This window comes from Oryzias latipes, chromosome 23 (genome assembly GCF_002234675.1).
Source record: "Oryzias latipes chromosome 23, ASM223467v1".
Taxonomy (NCBI): Eukaryota; Metazoa; Chordata; class Actinopteri; order Beloniformes; family Adrianichthyidae; genus Oryzias; species Oryzias latipes.
The window spans coordinates 4,325,265-4,342,297 of record NC_019881.2 but is presented as its reverse complement, the minus strand read 5'-3'; the positions used below and the strand labels follow the sequence as shown (position 1 = coordinate 4,342,297).

At 41.3% G+C, this 17,033-nt stretch overlaps 2 protein-coding genes across 4 annotated transcripts in view; both read right to left on the bottom strand.

Annotated features, from left to right (window-relative positions):
* Window positions 1-17,033, bottom strand: part of LOC101155075 (NXPE family member 3) — a 78,009-nt gene that overhangs the window by 33,702 nt on the left and 27,274 nt on the right. The window lies entirely within an intron of this gene.
* LOC101155316 (NXPE family member 3) lies at window positions 797-13,333 on the bottom strand. 3 transcript variants are annotated; one of them, XM_020714051.1, is made up of 7 exons: window positions 12,441-13,333; window positions 9,587-9,723; window positions 7,284-7,721; window positions 3,991-4,286; window positions 3,628-3,695; window positions 2,944-3,150; window positions 797-2,874 (listed from the first exon to the last, which is right to left on the bottom strand). In XM_020714051.1, exons 2-7 carry the CDS (start codon window positions 9,689-9,691, stop codon window positions 2,303-2,305), a joined length of 1,686 nt encoding a protein of 561 aa, XP_020569710.1. In that variant the 5' UTR covers window positions 9,692-9,723; window positions 12,441-13,333; the 3' UTR covers window positions 797-2,302. The 3 variants fall into 3 exon arrangements, with proteins under 3 accessions (XP_020569710.1, XP_020569706.1, XP_020569711.1); XM_020714047.1 differs by lacking the exon at window positions 12,441-13,333 and adding an exon at window positions 9,798-12,432; XM_020714052.2 differs by lacking the exon at window positions 9,587-9,723.

Sequence of the window (17,033 nt, the reverse complement as noted above, 5' to 3'; positions counted from 1 at the left end):
AATAGGTGCAATATCTCACTTTGAAAACTGCTTGTTTGAGAAATGTGCGATATAAATAAAGTGGATTGGATATCGGTGTCTTTTCTCCTCCGGATCCACTCCCTGGTCTCCATCATGTTAGAAAAATATATTTTTTACTTCAGAATGATTGGTTTTCCTGCTAGTTTTTTATAGTAATGTTGGAGAGCACTGAAGCTAGGCTGAGCCAGAAGTACTTTTTGACTTTCCCATGTGTGTCACTTTTGTTCTTTTGTCTTAGTCACAACTACCCGTATGGGTGAAAAATGGTCAACACACAAGGATAACGTAAGGGAGAAGTAGGTGATGCAGGCATTTTAAACCCCCCCCCGCCTCGAATTCTACTGCCTGTGGTGTAAGGGAGTGGGTTATGCTGCAAATGTGGGCTCCATGCAGATTTGCATAATTTTTGTCTACATATTCACCCATTAGGGCTGTTGTGAGTAACGCTTCAAAGACAACTAAAGTGTGGGGAAAAGGCACCATGTGACATCATCACCCGCACGACATAAGCTGTACACAGCCTTACAAGTACTTCACAAAACACTCACCACATTCGCAACAACGGTGTGTTCCATTTTCTCAAAAGATCGAAATCTACCGCTGATGTATGTTTTTGTGTAAAACCACACTAACAGTGCTGCCATTGTTGCCAAAATGTGATTTTAATTGTTTTCTTTTGGTGCCAACATGAACGTATTTTCAGCTGTTTGAGTTTACTTTCTTATGGTGGCCCTGAAGTGCAAAGCAGATCATAAAATCACTCAAAACAAAAACGTTTAAAGATCACAACAACAATTTATTAAAACAGCAAAACATTCATTTTCTTCTGTTTTGTCCCTTTCAGGGTCACCAGAGCCTATCCTGGTAACTTGAAGCATGTTCTTGGATGGTGGGAGTCCCTGGAGAAAACCCACGCATGTACAGGGGGAACATGCAAACTCCACACAGAAATGTTCTTTTTCAGTTCCCCCAGGTGGGATTGAACTGGATTCATAGGACATGTCACAGTAGTTATTTTGGATAAGTGTGCTTCAAACTGATGTTAATAATAATAATTTAATAATAATTGTTTAATGCTGCAGTCAGCTTCCTCCATCTAACCCTGTTTTCTGCATCATCTCTTCTATTCGGTCTTCCTTCACTGCTTCCATAAGCCTCTTTGGCCTTCCTCTTCTTACATGGCAGCTCTAGACTCTGCATCCTTCTACAAATAGATTTACTGTCTCTCCTCTGGACATGTCCGAATCATCTAAGTCTGGCCTCTCTGACTGTATCTCCAAAACCTTTAATATGTTTTGTTAGAGGTTTGTGCAGAGACTGGTCTCCTGGAGCCCCCCTGCTTCAGTTCATTTCAAAATGGGTGCCATCACACTTCTCCATTGCTCAGGCATCTCCTCATCCTAAGATCCTGTTGAACAGCCCAGTCAAAAACTCCACTGCCATCTCTCCTAGACACTTCCATACCTCTACAGGTAAATCATCAGGACCACGTGCCTTTCTGCTCTTCATCTTATTCAATGCTCAAACTCACTTCATCCTTACAGATTGTTGTAAAAACGTGAAATGAGTGCAAAAACTAACACAATCAAAACAGTGTTATAAAAATATTATTTCATCATAAATAGTTAAACCCCTTAAAACATTCATAAGAAAATGCATACAAAGTTAAGACAATAATTACCAAATAAAAGTTGTTTAAAAACAGTTTTAAGGAAATAGAAATACAAATTTTTCACAAACATGAGATATTCAAGAAATACACGGCAATAGTTTAAAAAAGTGATACGATACCAGAATGCATTGCAAGATCCAGACTTTCTCTACAGTGTAAACATTGTGCTCTTAGTTGCATTAAGTTTTGTTCAAACTTTTAGGTGTGTGTGTTTTTCTCTTCTTTTGTAAAACAGAAATACATTAAGTTAAAAAATTTACTGAATAAAGTAAAAATCCCATGATTCACAACTCACAATCCTTTTGGCACTCAGAGACTGAGTGATAAAAGTGTTGATGCAGTGTTGACAAGCGACATCTCATTGTAAAACAAAAAAACATCAAAACCCTTCAGAAAAAAACTAGAACGTATGTTGTTGAAAACTTCATGGACAACTTTGTCCAATAAGTAATGTGTAAACGTTGCTGCATCCACAGGTCTAAAATCACCGCAGTGCTTTGTGTTGGATTTCTAACCCTGCCTTGGTTCTATTGCACCGTAGAGGGTATTCTGTCCTAAAGTGCAAGAGTTCCTCAACATCACAGCCCAGTTCTTCTAGTTTTGCCTGTTTTAGTGATTTACCCTGGTTTGGTCTGTTGGTGGAGGGCATATGTAGGACAGGAGAACATCAATCATGTTTTTGATGATGGGTGGTTGTGGGTGAAGGTTGTGTGGCAGGTGGTGGGCCAAGACCATGTCCCAAGCATCCACCAGATGGACATCAAGTCCCTTGAAGACGGCCCGCAGCAGCTTATCACCCTGTATAGAATACCAGTCACTGTTGGTCAGTGTTTCATAGACGGTCAAAGCTTTGGGGTTTGCGGTCCGGATGACCACCAGCGTACGTGGCGCTCTGGACAGCAGCCGCACCACCGCCTTGCGGATGTTCTGTAGACGTCGAATGTAAACATCAACAGGAAAACTGCTGAAGTGCGACCAGACACCAATGACTACGACAGTGTTGGGGCCTCCGTCTATGTGGTCTAGTTCATTGGCAATGTAACGCAGCTGAGTCACAGGAATATTAGCAAAACGGATAGGAGGACCGTGGCAGCGGTAAGTCACCAAGATATTGTTTGGGTAGTCCAAGGCCATGAGAGGTCCAGCTTGTTCGGAGCTGTGCAGGTCAAAATTCTTGAGATCTTGAAGAAAAACAGGTTTGTAACAAAATATTTCAATTATGAGAAAACCCCACCCTGATGGACAAATACCTGGAAATGATGCGATGAAGTATTCAAACCACTGTCTGATGGTGGAGTCTCCAAACAGGTGGAGCCCCTTCCCTCTCAGACACTGACTGACTGCTGTGGAGGAATTGAACTGGTGTACTTTGGTTCCATCTAGTGGTCTCCAGGCACCATGATAGTAATAACCAGAAGGTTCTGTCCTCACAATGTCACCGATCCCCCTGGTTTGGTCTGAAAGGAAGGAAAAGGTCAATAACAGATGGTGTATACATACATACAGATAACGTTGATCAGTTTACGTGTCTCAGTAAATGTAACTAATGCATAACTCATTATCTGAATCTCAAGCAGGAAGTTTTCTTTTTCAGTCTTTAATTGTGACCTACAGAATGAAGGAAAGATCTGGTGGATCAGACTAACAGCCTGTGGTTCTGATGAACTGCCAGAAAAACTCATTATTTCTGTTCTAGTCTCCTGATTGCTATTTAAAATGTAAAAATATTTCATTGAGGTGTTTCTAGACTTTAATCACCATAAATGCCAAGTAAAGGGGATTTATTCTTTCGTGTTTTTGTCACTGAAACAGTTTCAGGACACACTACAGCGACTGGATCTCTGTTTTCAAAGGGCTGTAGGAGGTCAGAGAAGGAGCTCGGACTGCTGTTCTCTGAACCCAGAAAACCCAACAGAGAGACGGATAGGTTTTACCTTCTCTTGGGTGCACACTTATGTTGGGATGGGTTGATGGAGGAATGGAGACCTTCATATTGACGCCACTGAATTAAAGCAGAGGAAATTTCACAGGTCACATGCACTAATCAGCAGGAAAAGTCATTTGAGAGATTTGAGTCAGTCTAAATTACATTTTAAAAAACATTTGGTGAATGTAAAGAAATAACAAATTAAGATGAAATAACAAGATTAGATTCATTAGATCAACTGGGTCACAGAGAAACAGAAGTACCGCTGTTTCCATCACCTTCTGTACAAAATTAGACCGTGAAAAAAATCTATGTGGACTTCAAGACATTTACACCATTCTGACAGAATGTATGCAGATGTCCAGCTCACCTCTGAAAAAGCATCTCTTCCTGATGTGTAATGTTTTTCCTAAATCCTCCCTTGGCATGAGTGACCCGGGCATCACAGCTCAGTTTCTTTGGCTTGTAGCAGAACCACTGCTCACCTGTGTGCAGGTCAGTGTAGTTGCACACTTGCTGCTGACTTGCATTAATGTAAACGTTACAGGTGGTGGTTTCAGTCAGAGAGGCTGAGCGGAAGAGACTCTGGAAGTAAATTCTGTGAGGCTGCATACGGTTTAGTTGCTGGAGCACAGTGACCGCCTCACTCGAGTGAACCAGGATCACCTGATGGAAAACACAAGATCAACGCTCACTTAAGGTGGAATGACTTTATATGTGAAGTGCTGTTACATATTTCCCATATAGTAATACAGTCTGGGCATTGTTTTGACAAAAGATAAGTCCATTTAACCCTGGTGCTATCGTAGGTACTTTAACATTGGGAGTTGGGTCATCTAGACCCACTAGACAGAGCTCTGAACGTTTTTTCTTTAATGATTTGTGATCTTCACTGGTGTCCATGGATTACAAATCTTTCCACCTTTATCCACCTTTGTCATGGTAGGGATAATGCATTAATGCAAGGGTGGGGTCATCTAAGATAGCACAAGGGTTAAAAACGTATCATTGCGTGGCTTTTGGTTACCCTGATTTATTTTGTGTTTTAACCATTAGGGAAAACAGTTATTAGTCTAAAGAAGTGGAAACAAGAAATTTCTGGGTTCTCCTTCAGCAGGAAAGTGTTGGGGTCATAACCTGCAACTGTCCATCAAAATTAACTTGACATTCCTGTTAAATGATGCCTACATTTGAACATTGGGCAGACTGCTACCTAAAAAATGGGCTAAACATACAAAACTGTTTTTGTAAAGAAATGAATTGTTACAACAAGTTCATAACTCTACTGTTGGTTGAATACAAGCTCACTTGGAGATGAGAGTGCAGAGTGGAGCAGAGTTTGTGACCTTTCATCACAGATAAGCAAAATATTAAAACATTGACGAAACAATAACGAAAAGTGGATTTTGGATTTAAACAACGGATTTTGGCTGGAAAACGTGCCAGTGACATGTCCGGAAGAGGAAGACATACAAACTCCCACTGTGAACGCCGTCGGATCTATTAACAAGAAATAAAGGAACCACAAGCATGAATACTTGCTCTAGAATCTGAAAATGGACTTCACGAGACCCTTGCAGTAGTATCCAGTGGTAAGAAAACTGCTATTCCCACAAATGTGACAACTAACAGTGACATAGACTTCATATTGTGTCCTTTCCAAAACTTTGTGCGGAGGAACTACGTGTGAAGCCAAAGCGAAAAGACGACATAGAGACGACATGAGATGCTGGTTGATTTCCGCAAAAAGGCTTCTCTCCTCCGGTGGTCATTCAGGGACTGGACATCGAGAGGGTGGATGTGTACAAGTACCTGGGTGTTCACATCAACAATAAACTGGACTGGTCAAATAACACAAGGGTCCTGCTTAAGAAGAGTCAGAGTCGCCTCCACCTCCTGAGGAGACTGAGGTCCTTTGGTGTGTGTAGGCCACTACTCAAGACCTTTTATGAGGCTGTCATTGCATCAGCAACTTTCTATGCTGTGGTCTGCTGGTGCGGAGGAATTAATGAAAGGGACAAAAAGAAACTTGACATGGTGAAGAGAGCTAGCTCTGTCCTGGGCTGTCCCCTGGACTCAGTGGACTCTGTAGGTGAGAGGAGGATGCTGACCAAGCTATCCAGCATCCGGAACAACCCCTCGCACCCACTGTATGTGACCGTAAAGACCATGAGAAGCTCGTTCACCCAAAGACTGCTGCACCCCCAGTGCACTTAGGAACGATACCAGAGGTCCTTCGTCCCAACAGCAGTCAGGCTAAACAACAACACAGTTTAGAACTGCTGAAACCGCTGCTGTTATTTTACTACTTAACTTGTTATTTTTGACGTGCCATTTCACTTCCACTTTCTTTTATTACAATTTTATTCTTAGTCAATGTTACTTTCTTTTTTTTAACTGCTATATTTCTTGTTTTGGCCGCTGTGACAACTGAATTTCCCTCCGGGGATCAATAAAGTCCTATCTTATTTTATCTCTTATCTTATCTTAACATCTGAAATAAAGCTTACAAACTGATTCTTACCTCTATCACAGTATGAATTTAAAGAAAGAAATTGAAATTGGATCAAGTTCGCAGAATAGGCATCATAATGTCTAACAACAAAGCACAGGCAGAAAGAAAATCTGTGCTAAACGTCAAGGTCAGAGATACGCTGCTGCTTGGAGATGGAAATATCAGTGGAGCAAGCCACAGAAGAATGCAAACTTTTTGCTGCCCGAGTTCTACTGTTCCAGTGATTACAGGACTCTTATCTCAAGTCTTGTACCAAGGAGTTAAACGATTAATTATCCATGTAGGTGCTGTTGATATCAGAAAAGAACAATCTGAACACTTGAAAAAAGACTTCATAAAGTTATTTGAAGTGATTGACAAAGTAGAGGTTGAAGTATTCATCAGTGGACCTCTTCCTAACATTGATGGGATGTCACTCAATTTTAGCCGGTTGTTTCAGCTGAATACATGGCTGTCCAGAGAGTTTGCTTCCAGAGGACTCCATTACATTGAAAACTTTAATGTACTCTGATAGCGAAAGGACCTGTTCAAGGGAAAGGGCCCACACCTGAACAGAGGTGAAGCTAGAGAGTTAGTGAAGAACCTCCTCCACGCTCTGAGGCAGAGGCCGGGGCCCTGAAAAGACAGTAAGGAAAGACCGAGCCAGTGTTCCGAGAACCACAGCACCACGTCAACAACAAATACCTCCACTGCCACCGGTCAAGGACTCAGTCACGGCAGCAGCACCACAACAAAAACCACCAGATTTGGCACCAGATTTGATTCTTGTGGTTGTCTATTGTTTCTAATTGGGTTTTTCTTTAATGTCTAGAAGCATTTATCTGACAATGTGTGATTCAAATGTTACAAATGTCACACATGACTCCACATTTATATCTATATGCATTAACAATATGATTCTGCATGATGAAGATGCAGAATCTGATTCTAATCACCGTCTGTAGGTCTAGAAAAAGGATGGATGTCAACCACTTTCCTCACAAATGTCATGAATAACAAGTCCATTTTTGTTGAAAGCTGTCTTTTGAAACCAGCTTCCAGTGGTGATAGAAGGAACTGCAATATTCGTTCATTGAGAATTCTGTCCATATGTTTTATGTAAACAGTCTAAACAGACTGAATAGACACCTTTCTTGTTCTAGAATTACCTGGACTTGCACCTTTCCTTCCCACAGTAAAGGGAATAGAGCCGAGTAGCTGCCGTTGAGATGGTCCACCACTTTTCCTGCCACACCTGCCAGAAGACTGGGACTGTGCAGCCGGGCCAGTAGGAAATCTCCTCCAGATGTCTTTGGCTTACCGTGGAAATTATACATCTTTATCACAACCTCCAGCTCATTTCCAGCATGCCACTGCCCCCCTCCTCTCTTTGGGAGAATAGTGACGGTGCTGTGCCGTGGATCACTGGTGTCATTCCAAGAAAAGTTTAGTGGTAGAGGTGGAGTTGAAGGCCAAGCAGTTACGTTTTTCAGGAAGTCCAGCTCAACAGCTTCCTTTGAGGGCTGTTGATGGGTAGGCAGGGAGCTCTTCACCTGGGCAGGTTTGACGGGAGCCGCCATGAAAACGGGGATTTGTTCATTCTGACTCTAGAAGAAGAAGGGTTGGAGAGTGTAAAAGGATTAGTTGGAATACTGTACTTTTCTGATACTATTAGGTCAACATTTTTCACACACAAAAATGTGCATGTACTGTATGTATAAATTAAAAATAACTAAAGACAAAAAAATCAGAATGGAAAGTGAATGGTTGAGAAGTGAGTTATAATATTTGAGAAAAAGTTTTCAAAAAGAAAAAACATGATTGCAAAAGTAGCTCAATTGCAACGGGTGAAAAAACAATTAAGCCCACGTCAGCTCGCACATGGGGATTTAAGTGTCGCTGATTTGACACACGAGCTGAAAGAAACAGAGACCTGCTGGTGTTACCTCCATCTGATGCTTTCCCCTTCAAGTGGGGAAAAATAGCTTGACAACTAAAAACTAATGTGTTTAATTACATTGGCTGCAATCCAATACAATCCAGTAGCTTCAAAGTGTACCTTAAAGAACGACAACAGAAAACACTTTTAATTTGTTTAAAAAAGAAATCCCTTTCATAAAGACGAAAGAACAATTGTGTATTTTCACAGATTATTTTTCTTAAATTTCCAGAACATTTTTCAACATATTAGATTGATAATAAAAATTAACCCTCAACAGATAATCAAAATTACTGTTTGTTGTATCACTACATAATTTTGTCAGCATTTTCCTCTAAAAATGTTGAGAGACACTTTTTATCAGCTCTCCCTTTAGGGGGCGCCACAGCAAATCACTCACCTGCATCTAACGCTCACCTCTTCATCCTCCTCACTCACATCAACCAATCTCATGTTCTCCTTCTCTACATCCACGAACCTCCTTTTTGGTCTTCCTCTTTCCTTGTAGCTCCAACCTTATCTTCATTTCACCAACATCATCACTGTTCCTCCTCTCATCATGTCCAAACCATCTCCATCTTCTTGCCTGCATTTATCTCCAGAACATCTACCATGACCTGTTCCTCTGACAGATTCATTCTGATCCATCCTGGTCCCAAAGAGAACCTCAACATCTTCATCTCTGCTCCTTCCAGCTCTACCTCCTGCCTCTGCATCAGTCTTTTAATCAAAAACATGGCTGCTTTCCTTTCATTCTTCATGACACTCTTGAGTCACACATATCACACCTGAAATCTTCCTCCACCCCTTCCAACCTGCTTGCAGACGCCTCTTCACCTGTTCTTTTCCCTGTAAGCTCACCCTTCCTCATTAGCTCTCTCATTTACACACTGATACTCTGTACTGCTGCTGCTGACCTTCATTCCTTTCCTTTCCAGACCAATTCTTCACCTCTAGGCGTCCCTTTAATAATAATAATAATAATAATTGATACTTTATTTATCCCACAATGGGAAATTCTTCTCCGCATTTGACCCATCCCCTAGGGGAGCGGTGAGCTGCATATCACAGTGTCATCTGCAAACATCCGGATCCACAAAGGTTCCTGTCTAACATAATCCATCAGTCTGTTCAATCTTCTCCTGTCACTCCAGACTTCCTCATCCAAACCACAGCTCCTCTCTCTGGATACATGATAATGGATTATCTTTGGCACACTATTGATTTTTTAAAAATAAAATATGAGTTATTTTCGCAGCCCTTTCACTTGTTTTTGTGGAAAATACTGCTTTAGGGTTGTCTTTTTGAGGAATTAATGTTATGACTCACTTAAAAGCTCATAAAAGTTCAGTTTGCATGATATAGGCCCTGGTTTCTGGTTTAGGCATCTTTATCTTTTGTTGGTCTGTCATAAAATGATAATTATGTCTGAGTTTCCGCCACGTGTCTCCTGCATGTCCTCCACACCATCTTTTCCAGAATGTTACCTAATAAATAGCTTTTACTAAAGTTTACTTTTACTGTGTTCTTTACCTCAAGCCACTGCTTGTTGTAGAACAGGATGGTCAAAACACACAGAGCCAAGAATAGAAAGATGGATCCATGTCGTGATGACAACATTGTGAGAGGATTGTTCATGGTGATCAACCAATCAGCCAAATCAACAGGTTCTGGCAACAAAATATGAAAAAAATAAAATAGTGCGTTTAGTCATTCTCAGTGTGTATAGACAACGCACACTCACCTCTTTTTTCTTCTTCTGTTTGGAGTAACAGCATATAGATTTTTCTCTTAAAGTCCCAACCTTCCCCCTGGGTTGCAGTAGATAGCAGTTTTGCTTTGTTTGTAAATTATGACACAAAAGTTTAGGAAGTGCAGCAGCTCCAAGCACTATGCATTTACTAAAACTGGTGTGCTGGAAGACGACCATGATTGGTTCCTTTAGCCTTCTTTTTGCTTGACAGATTTCTAACTTCCTTCATCGTAGTGACGTCTATGCAAAGTCAACGCTATCTTGCAACAGCTTCTCACCTGCAGCTTCTCACCTGCAGCGTTTTTCTGGTTTATTGACTAAAAGTTAGACCTATCTAGCATACTATCCGGGCAGACTAAATTCTTTTCCAACCTTGTCAGGACTTTTGAATGGCCCAATTTTTAGAGGTTTCGCCAGGGTTAACTAGGCAATTACAAAACCTGACTCCAAACTTCAGTAGTAAAAAAATATATACAATCCACCCCATCATCTGAATTATAAATGAAGTTTTTCACATAAGAAACCAAATAATATCTTAAATTAACACACTGATGTAAAAAAAAACAACAACAATTGTATCTGGAATGTTTCTTTTGACAGAAAAGAGCCTGTGAGGAAACAGAAGAAAAGACTTTGACTTCAAGGAAGAAGAAATAAAGAAAACTGCCTTTAAGGGACAAAAATTATTCAAAATATTAAAAAGGATGCTGATAATAAAGTTTTTCAAAGGGTGGATGCACGTTTATTAGTATTTGTAGATGACAATAGTTCTTTTTTTTAATCCATCGCTGAAAATTCGGACGAGGCTGAAGTTGGCGTCTGATTTCTTTGGCTCTAACTTTGAGAGTTATGGGTTTATGGGGAAATCTAGATCATACTGTAATGGTCTACTCTGTGAACCACCACCTTAATGTGGTGGAGGGGTTTGAGAGCTGGATGATCCCAGGAGCTAAGCTACCAGGCAAATGAAGGTTCAGAAACCCCCTAATGAGTACCAAACAAGACTAAGTTTCATTGTCCAGACTGGCATCACTGAGGCGGCACTCTGGAGCCAGGCCTGGGGTTGTGGCGCGCAGGCAAACTCCCGGTGATGTTTTGAAGTTATAAAACCGATCAGATGTATTTTCTCAGCCCTGGAAGCTACGTGCTAACGTAGATGACTGGATTTGGCCTTTGTCTCTTGGCTACCCTGGGAACGCCTTGGGGTCCTCCCAGAGGAGCTGGAGAAGTCAGCCGGTACGAAGGAAGTCTGGTCATCTTTCCTCAGACTGCTGTCTCTGAGACCCGGTTTCAGATGAGTGGAAGAAAGTAAATGATTTCTACACAAAGTCTAGTTAACAAATACAACTGAAACCAGCTGCAAATATTTGTCAGACGATGATAATAAAATGGAGGCTAAAAGAATCAAAATGGGAAGCCCACTTCAGCCTAATACAGGCCAAACCGTGAAAATATTGTCTGACATGAAACTGGTCCGTGGTCTGATAAAGATGGTAGTAGTTCTCCGCAGAAGACTCATACAGTTGAGACAGGAATAGAGGTGGACGATTGGAACTGACAATCAGAGGCAGCTGAAATGTGACGATCAGCTGGCGTTAGGCAGCCTAAAGCTTGTTGCTGAGCAACCACATGATCAAACATTTATCATTTTATCAGATTAAAAAGCTGTCAAAAAATTGTATAAAGATTTTAATTGAATGTACATAACGTATGAATCAAAGCACAGAACTGAAGAAAGCTTCACCCAATATTGTATGTAAAATCAATGCCGTGTTCCAACCACCATCTGGTTTAACCACATTCACCATCTCCTAAATAGACTTTTTTCCAAGTAGCATATCGTCCAGCCAGATTGAATTCTTTCCAACCATCTCAGGACTTTTAAACATATTTCAGGGTTTTAGCCAAGGGTCAACTGGAAAATTACAAAACCTGCTTCCAAACATTAGAGACCAAAGGGATTAAATTCATTTTTAAATAATTTTCATGTTGCTAAACTGCAACACATTAGTTCATGTTTTATAAAATAATGCTTGCTAAATATTTCTCAAGGCTGCAAAAAAAGAAAACAAAACCCCAATAAACTTTCTGCATAGGTTAAATAATAATTCTGCAATGCTCTGTAGAAGATAGTCGACATTGTTTTGGATCTTTGCGCTGTGATGCTGCACCACAAACCCCATTTTTGAGGCATTTACCTCAAGAACCACAGAAAAGGGACACACCAGCAGTTTGCCCTTTGGCGGAAAACCAAATCAAATCATAATCACTAATAACAGATAACTGTTTTTTGACTATTTTTTTCTTCATCTATTAGGCCTTTAAGCATCTTTGTGGTTTCTTGAATGAAATAATAAAATTTGCTGGGATTTCAAATCTGGCTTGGTTGGATTTAACCCAAAAGTCATGGGGTGTGTAGAAACACTGCAGACTCATGAAACTGCTGGTGATAAACTGTTGAAGTTTAGACGTTAATGCTGATAACAGCAGGGACTATTGATTTTTTTTCATGTTAGAAAATAGTTTGTGTGGCTAGCATGCACTTTAAATGCAGATTTTTAGCTTTCTCCAAAAGCATAAAAGCACAGATTGATCTTAAAGTAGTGTAGGATTAGAGATCAAAGCAGGTCTTACCTGGTGCAAAGTCCTAACTTGGTCTCTTTTCTGTGTGCTGACAGATTCACATGTGGACAGACTGGATTCCAGCAGGGATGACTAGCTAAAGCGTAGCAGAACACGTGGCCCATGTGGTTTTTCACTCATGTGCACCAGCAGTAGTTCTTATAGAGCCCTGAGTGCTAACGGAGGGCTCCACCAAGGACTGTCTGACACATTCAGCTCAGCTCCAGCTCTCACCACAGAGGAATGTAGCTCAGAGAAGCTCCTACCCTACTTGGATTTGTCAAAGACTTCAGAAAAACAACAAAAAATGTTTTCAAGGGTTAAAAAAGATCTAAAACTAAACCATTTAAAAATGAGCTTTTTGTTTGGTATATCATTGGCTCCAAATGGTTTACAGTTCATTCCTCCTGCTACTCATGCCTGATCGCTGTAGCTGCAACCTGTGACCCGCTTTTTGCTGGGGTTCAAAGTCAGCCCTCCCCATGAAGTAAAGGTGGACCCACATGCTTCAGAAAATAGTCATAGAAACACACAAACACGCTAAATATATGTAGTCATGGAAATCATTCTGAAAACCCCAAATATTTTACCGTGCTTCTAGAAATGCTGATCAGCCTTTTGTTTTCATTGTGAAACATTTCTTTAGACCTGCCAGAAGTAACCACAAAAAGGAAATGGAGAGGAAACTCTCTTTCTGCTAGATTGCACAAGCCGAGTGAAATGACAATTTTCTTGTGTTTCGTTTTCAGCTGGAGAAGCCTTTACCAAATTACATTTGTTGGTTTTCATTTGATCTTGTCTTAAAGGGAAAACATGTAACCCTTGTGCTATCTTTGATGATCCCACCCTTACATTGACGTGTGGAAAGATTTCATGTAATCCATGGACACCAGTGAGGTTCACAAATCATTGAAGAAAAAAGGTTCAGAGCACTGTCTAGTGGGTTTAGATGACCCAACTCCCAATATTAAAGTGCTTAGGATAGCACAAGGGTTACATGCATAAAATTCAGTCTCAGATGTAACAAAATCAAACCTAAAGTAAAATTGCACAGTCATGATCAGTCTTACCACATGAATAGGTTAAAAAATGATATTCAAGCTTATCAGCCTCAACTGTGCAGACAGTGGTTTTCTTCTCAGCAGATGGGTGGACACGGCAGAGAAGCAAACAGAGCTTTAAGCTTTACCTTGGCTCGTCAGCAGTTCCTGGATGCTGTTGAAGTGGGTGGAGTTAACTCTGCTTCGTGTGCTCCTCTTCAAGTTTCGTTTCCTTTTTTTCCTTTTTTCTTTTCTTTTCTAACTTGTTCCGTCCAACAGCTGAGCAAACAGATTAGAGCTGCAGGCCTTTTTGTGTTGGACAGGTTTTACTATCACAAAAGAGGTTATATAACTTTGAGAAACCAGAGTGTAAATTTGTAAAAACCCTTTTTGTTACTTTATTATTTTTTATTGATTTGTTACATTTAGTGTGTGTGGGGAGGGAGAGGGGAAGAATGTGAAGGGGGGGGGGGTGGAAGAGAATAAAAGGAAGAGAGGTGGAGAAAGTGGGGATACAAGCACTGATTTGAATAAGTTATTATTTTAAGCTGTAACAATTATACCAGATCTGCTGGAAAGACAAAAATCGCCAAAGGTGAAATTCTGACACGAAGACGAGCGGGAGACATCTGTCCATCAATACACTGTGGGTTAGGAGGAGGGATGAAGCAGACAGGGAGCAGTGTGGCAGTGTGCACGTGCACATGGAGATACATGCATGCTGCCAGAGTGCACCGTGTGTTCATAAGGGGAACCAGATCCGACCCAGCCAGACCAGGAGTCCCTCTGTGATTGGTGTGTCTTTGCTGTGTGTGTGCTGCTAACATGCAGTGCGTGTGTGTAAAGTGGAAGTTAAAATTGTGGGGCGGACCAGTGAAAGATGAGCACGGATGTTTCACTGTGCACCGCTCCACCAGACCATCCGCAACAAGGCCCTAGATCAGGGGGGGCGAACAAGTTTGACATCAAGAGACGAATTTTTTCACCGTGAGAGTCAAAGAGCCACACCACACACTGATCTGCTAAGACGGACACACACAAACACGCAATTAAAGCCGTGTTATTTTCCATAACACACTCCTCTCCCTACAAAACAACAGCAAGTCTTGTACTTGTTTATTTCAAGGAAAGTGTCCACCCTCAATACACACATCAAATGCAGCTTAGCCAGAGTTAACACAGTTGCTGTGTTAGTCCCCTCCACACAAACACACACACACACACACTCTCTCTCTCTCTCTCTATCTCACTCTTTTCTCTGCCTCTCTCTGACACATACTACTACTCAGTGACGGGCGGTGAGGTTGATGGCTGGTGAGGCACTGACTCCTCTGAAGTCAGATTTACGATGATAAAAACTGAATATTTCACTTTTCATCCAACAGCATTTAACTGGTAATTCTTTGTATCTCAACATTCCTCTTTTAATGACCCTAACACCAACAAATCCACAAACATCTGGACAGAGCATCCTTCTGGTGTCTGAGTGATTCATATTTACAATAAACACAATAAACACATTACATTTCAGTTGTGTGCAACTTAAATTAATTTTTACCTTCAGTAGAATATCTTGCTATTTTATGTTTTTTTTATTTCAAATTGAATGACTGACTTCTTGCATCAAAAAGCTAATAATTTATTAAACGTTAATACATTGCAATGTCACAGTTCATTCTTCAATGTAGTAAAACAACAAGTGCTAAGTAACCATTAAACTGGCTGAGTTATTCACACCCCTCCCATCCACATTAATAGCACAGTAACTTGAACACAGACTCAAACAGCCAAACAGCATGGACCTGACTTCTGCTCATAGCTCCCTGGCTCATGGTTTTACACTTAAGATTTCCCTCTTCCCATGAGTCTTAGGGGCTGAAGGCGGGGCTAACCCCCGGGCCAGTTGTAGCGTCTCTGATCGGTTCCTTTTCTTGAGTGTCGGTCAGAACGGACCGATGCCTTGATTTCACGTGTTTCAATGTAATAAACAGCGACTGGCAGACATTGAGGAGAACATCGACAGCAGCTTGAGAGCAGCTCTTTTACACACGGTTCTCCGTTCTCCAAAATGTAACAGGGCCTTCTTTCAGAGAGATTTCAGCTCAATCAGGTTCTCTCGCTGCCTCGTCAGTGACAAGCAGGGATCTCAGGCAGTCATTCTCTGCATTAAAGGATCCATGAGAAAAGTGATCTGCGGTCGTTTCCGTCCAGCATTACCGTCACGTTCTGCGCTTTATTCATTTAGATTGTAGCTTTCTGCTGTGAGCTCCTCAAAGAAGGAAAGTGGGATGATTGGCATTTTGAACGTGCGCTTTGGAAAGCTTCAACTTGGAGACAATTTGTGTCAGATGATCAGGAAGAGTTTTATTTTCTCCGGGATACGTTTTGTTATTTTCTGCCATGAACTATATTACTGCTTTCAAAAGCTCATAATAATAAACATCGTGACGCCATTCTGGTCAGTAAAAAAGTAAGACTCTTCCCATTCTCCTAGAAACGTCCTGTGTTTATCTTTATCCTCTGAATTTCACCTTTTTGACCGTGAGGGTAACAGTCTGCACACACATCAAATGTTTATCTATGTTTTCCGGCATTGGGCGTAACCTGCGTAAATGAATTGCGGTCACATATGTGTCGGGAGCAGCATCAACACACACACACTGCCAAATTTATTTTATTATTATTTATTACTTATTTCTAATACCCTCTGATGGTTTGAGTGTGGTTTAAGAGGGAGAAAATTATGAAATGAGGCACAGTATATAGAAAATATGATTATCATGCCCCGTAAGAGCACCACTGATGCCATTTTTGCTTTGAGAATGTTGATGGAAAAGTACAGAGAATGTCAGAAGGAGCTGCATTGTGTGTTCGTAGATTTAGAGAAGGCGTATGACAGGGTGCCGAGGGAGGAGTTGTGGTACTGTATGAGGTCGTCTGGAGTGGCAGAGAAGTATGTCAGAGTAGTTCAGGACATGTATGAGAGAAGTATGACGGTGGTGAGATGTGCTGTAGGTCAGACAGAGGAGTTCAAGGTGGAGGTGGGACTACACCAAGGATCAGCTTTGAGTCCTTTTTTGTTTGCTATGCTGATGGACAGACTGACAGACGAGGTAAGACAGGAATCTCCCTGGACAATGATGTTTGCGGATGAAATCGTAATCGTAATTTGCAGTGAGAGTAGAGAGCAGGTGGAGGAACAGCTATAGAGGTTTAGGTTTGCTCTGGAAAGAAGAGGCATGAAGGTCAGTCGTAGTAAGACAGAATACATGTGTCTGAACGAGAGGGATCAAGGTAGAAGCATTATGTTACAGGGGGCTGAGGTGGAGAAGGTGCAGGAGTTTAAGTACTTGGGGTCAACAGTTCAGTGTGATGGGGAGTGTGGAAAAGAGGTGAAGAGGCGAGTGCAGGCAGGTTGGAGCGGGTGGAGGAAAGTGTCAGGAGTGTTGTGTGACAGAAGAGTGTCAGCAAGACTCAAAGGAAAGGTGTACAAGACTGTGGTGAGACCAGCTCTGCTCTATGGGTTAGAGACGGTAGCAGTGAGACAGAGACAAGAGGCTGAGAT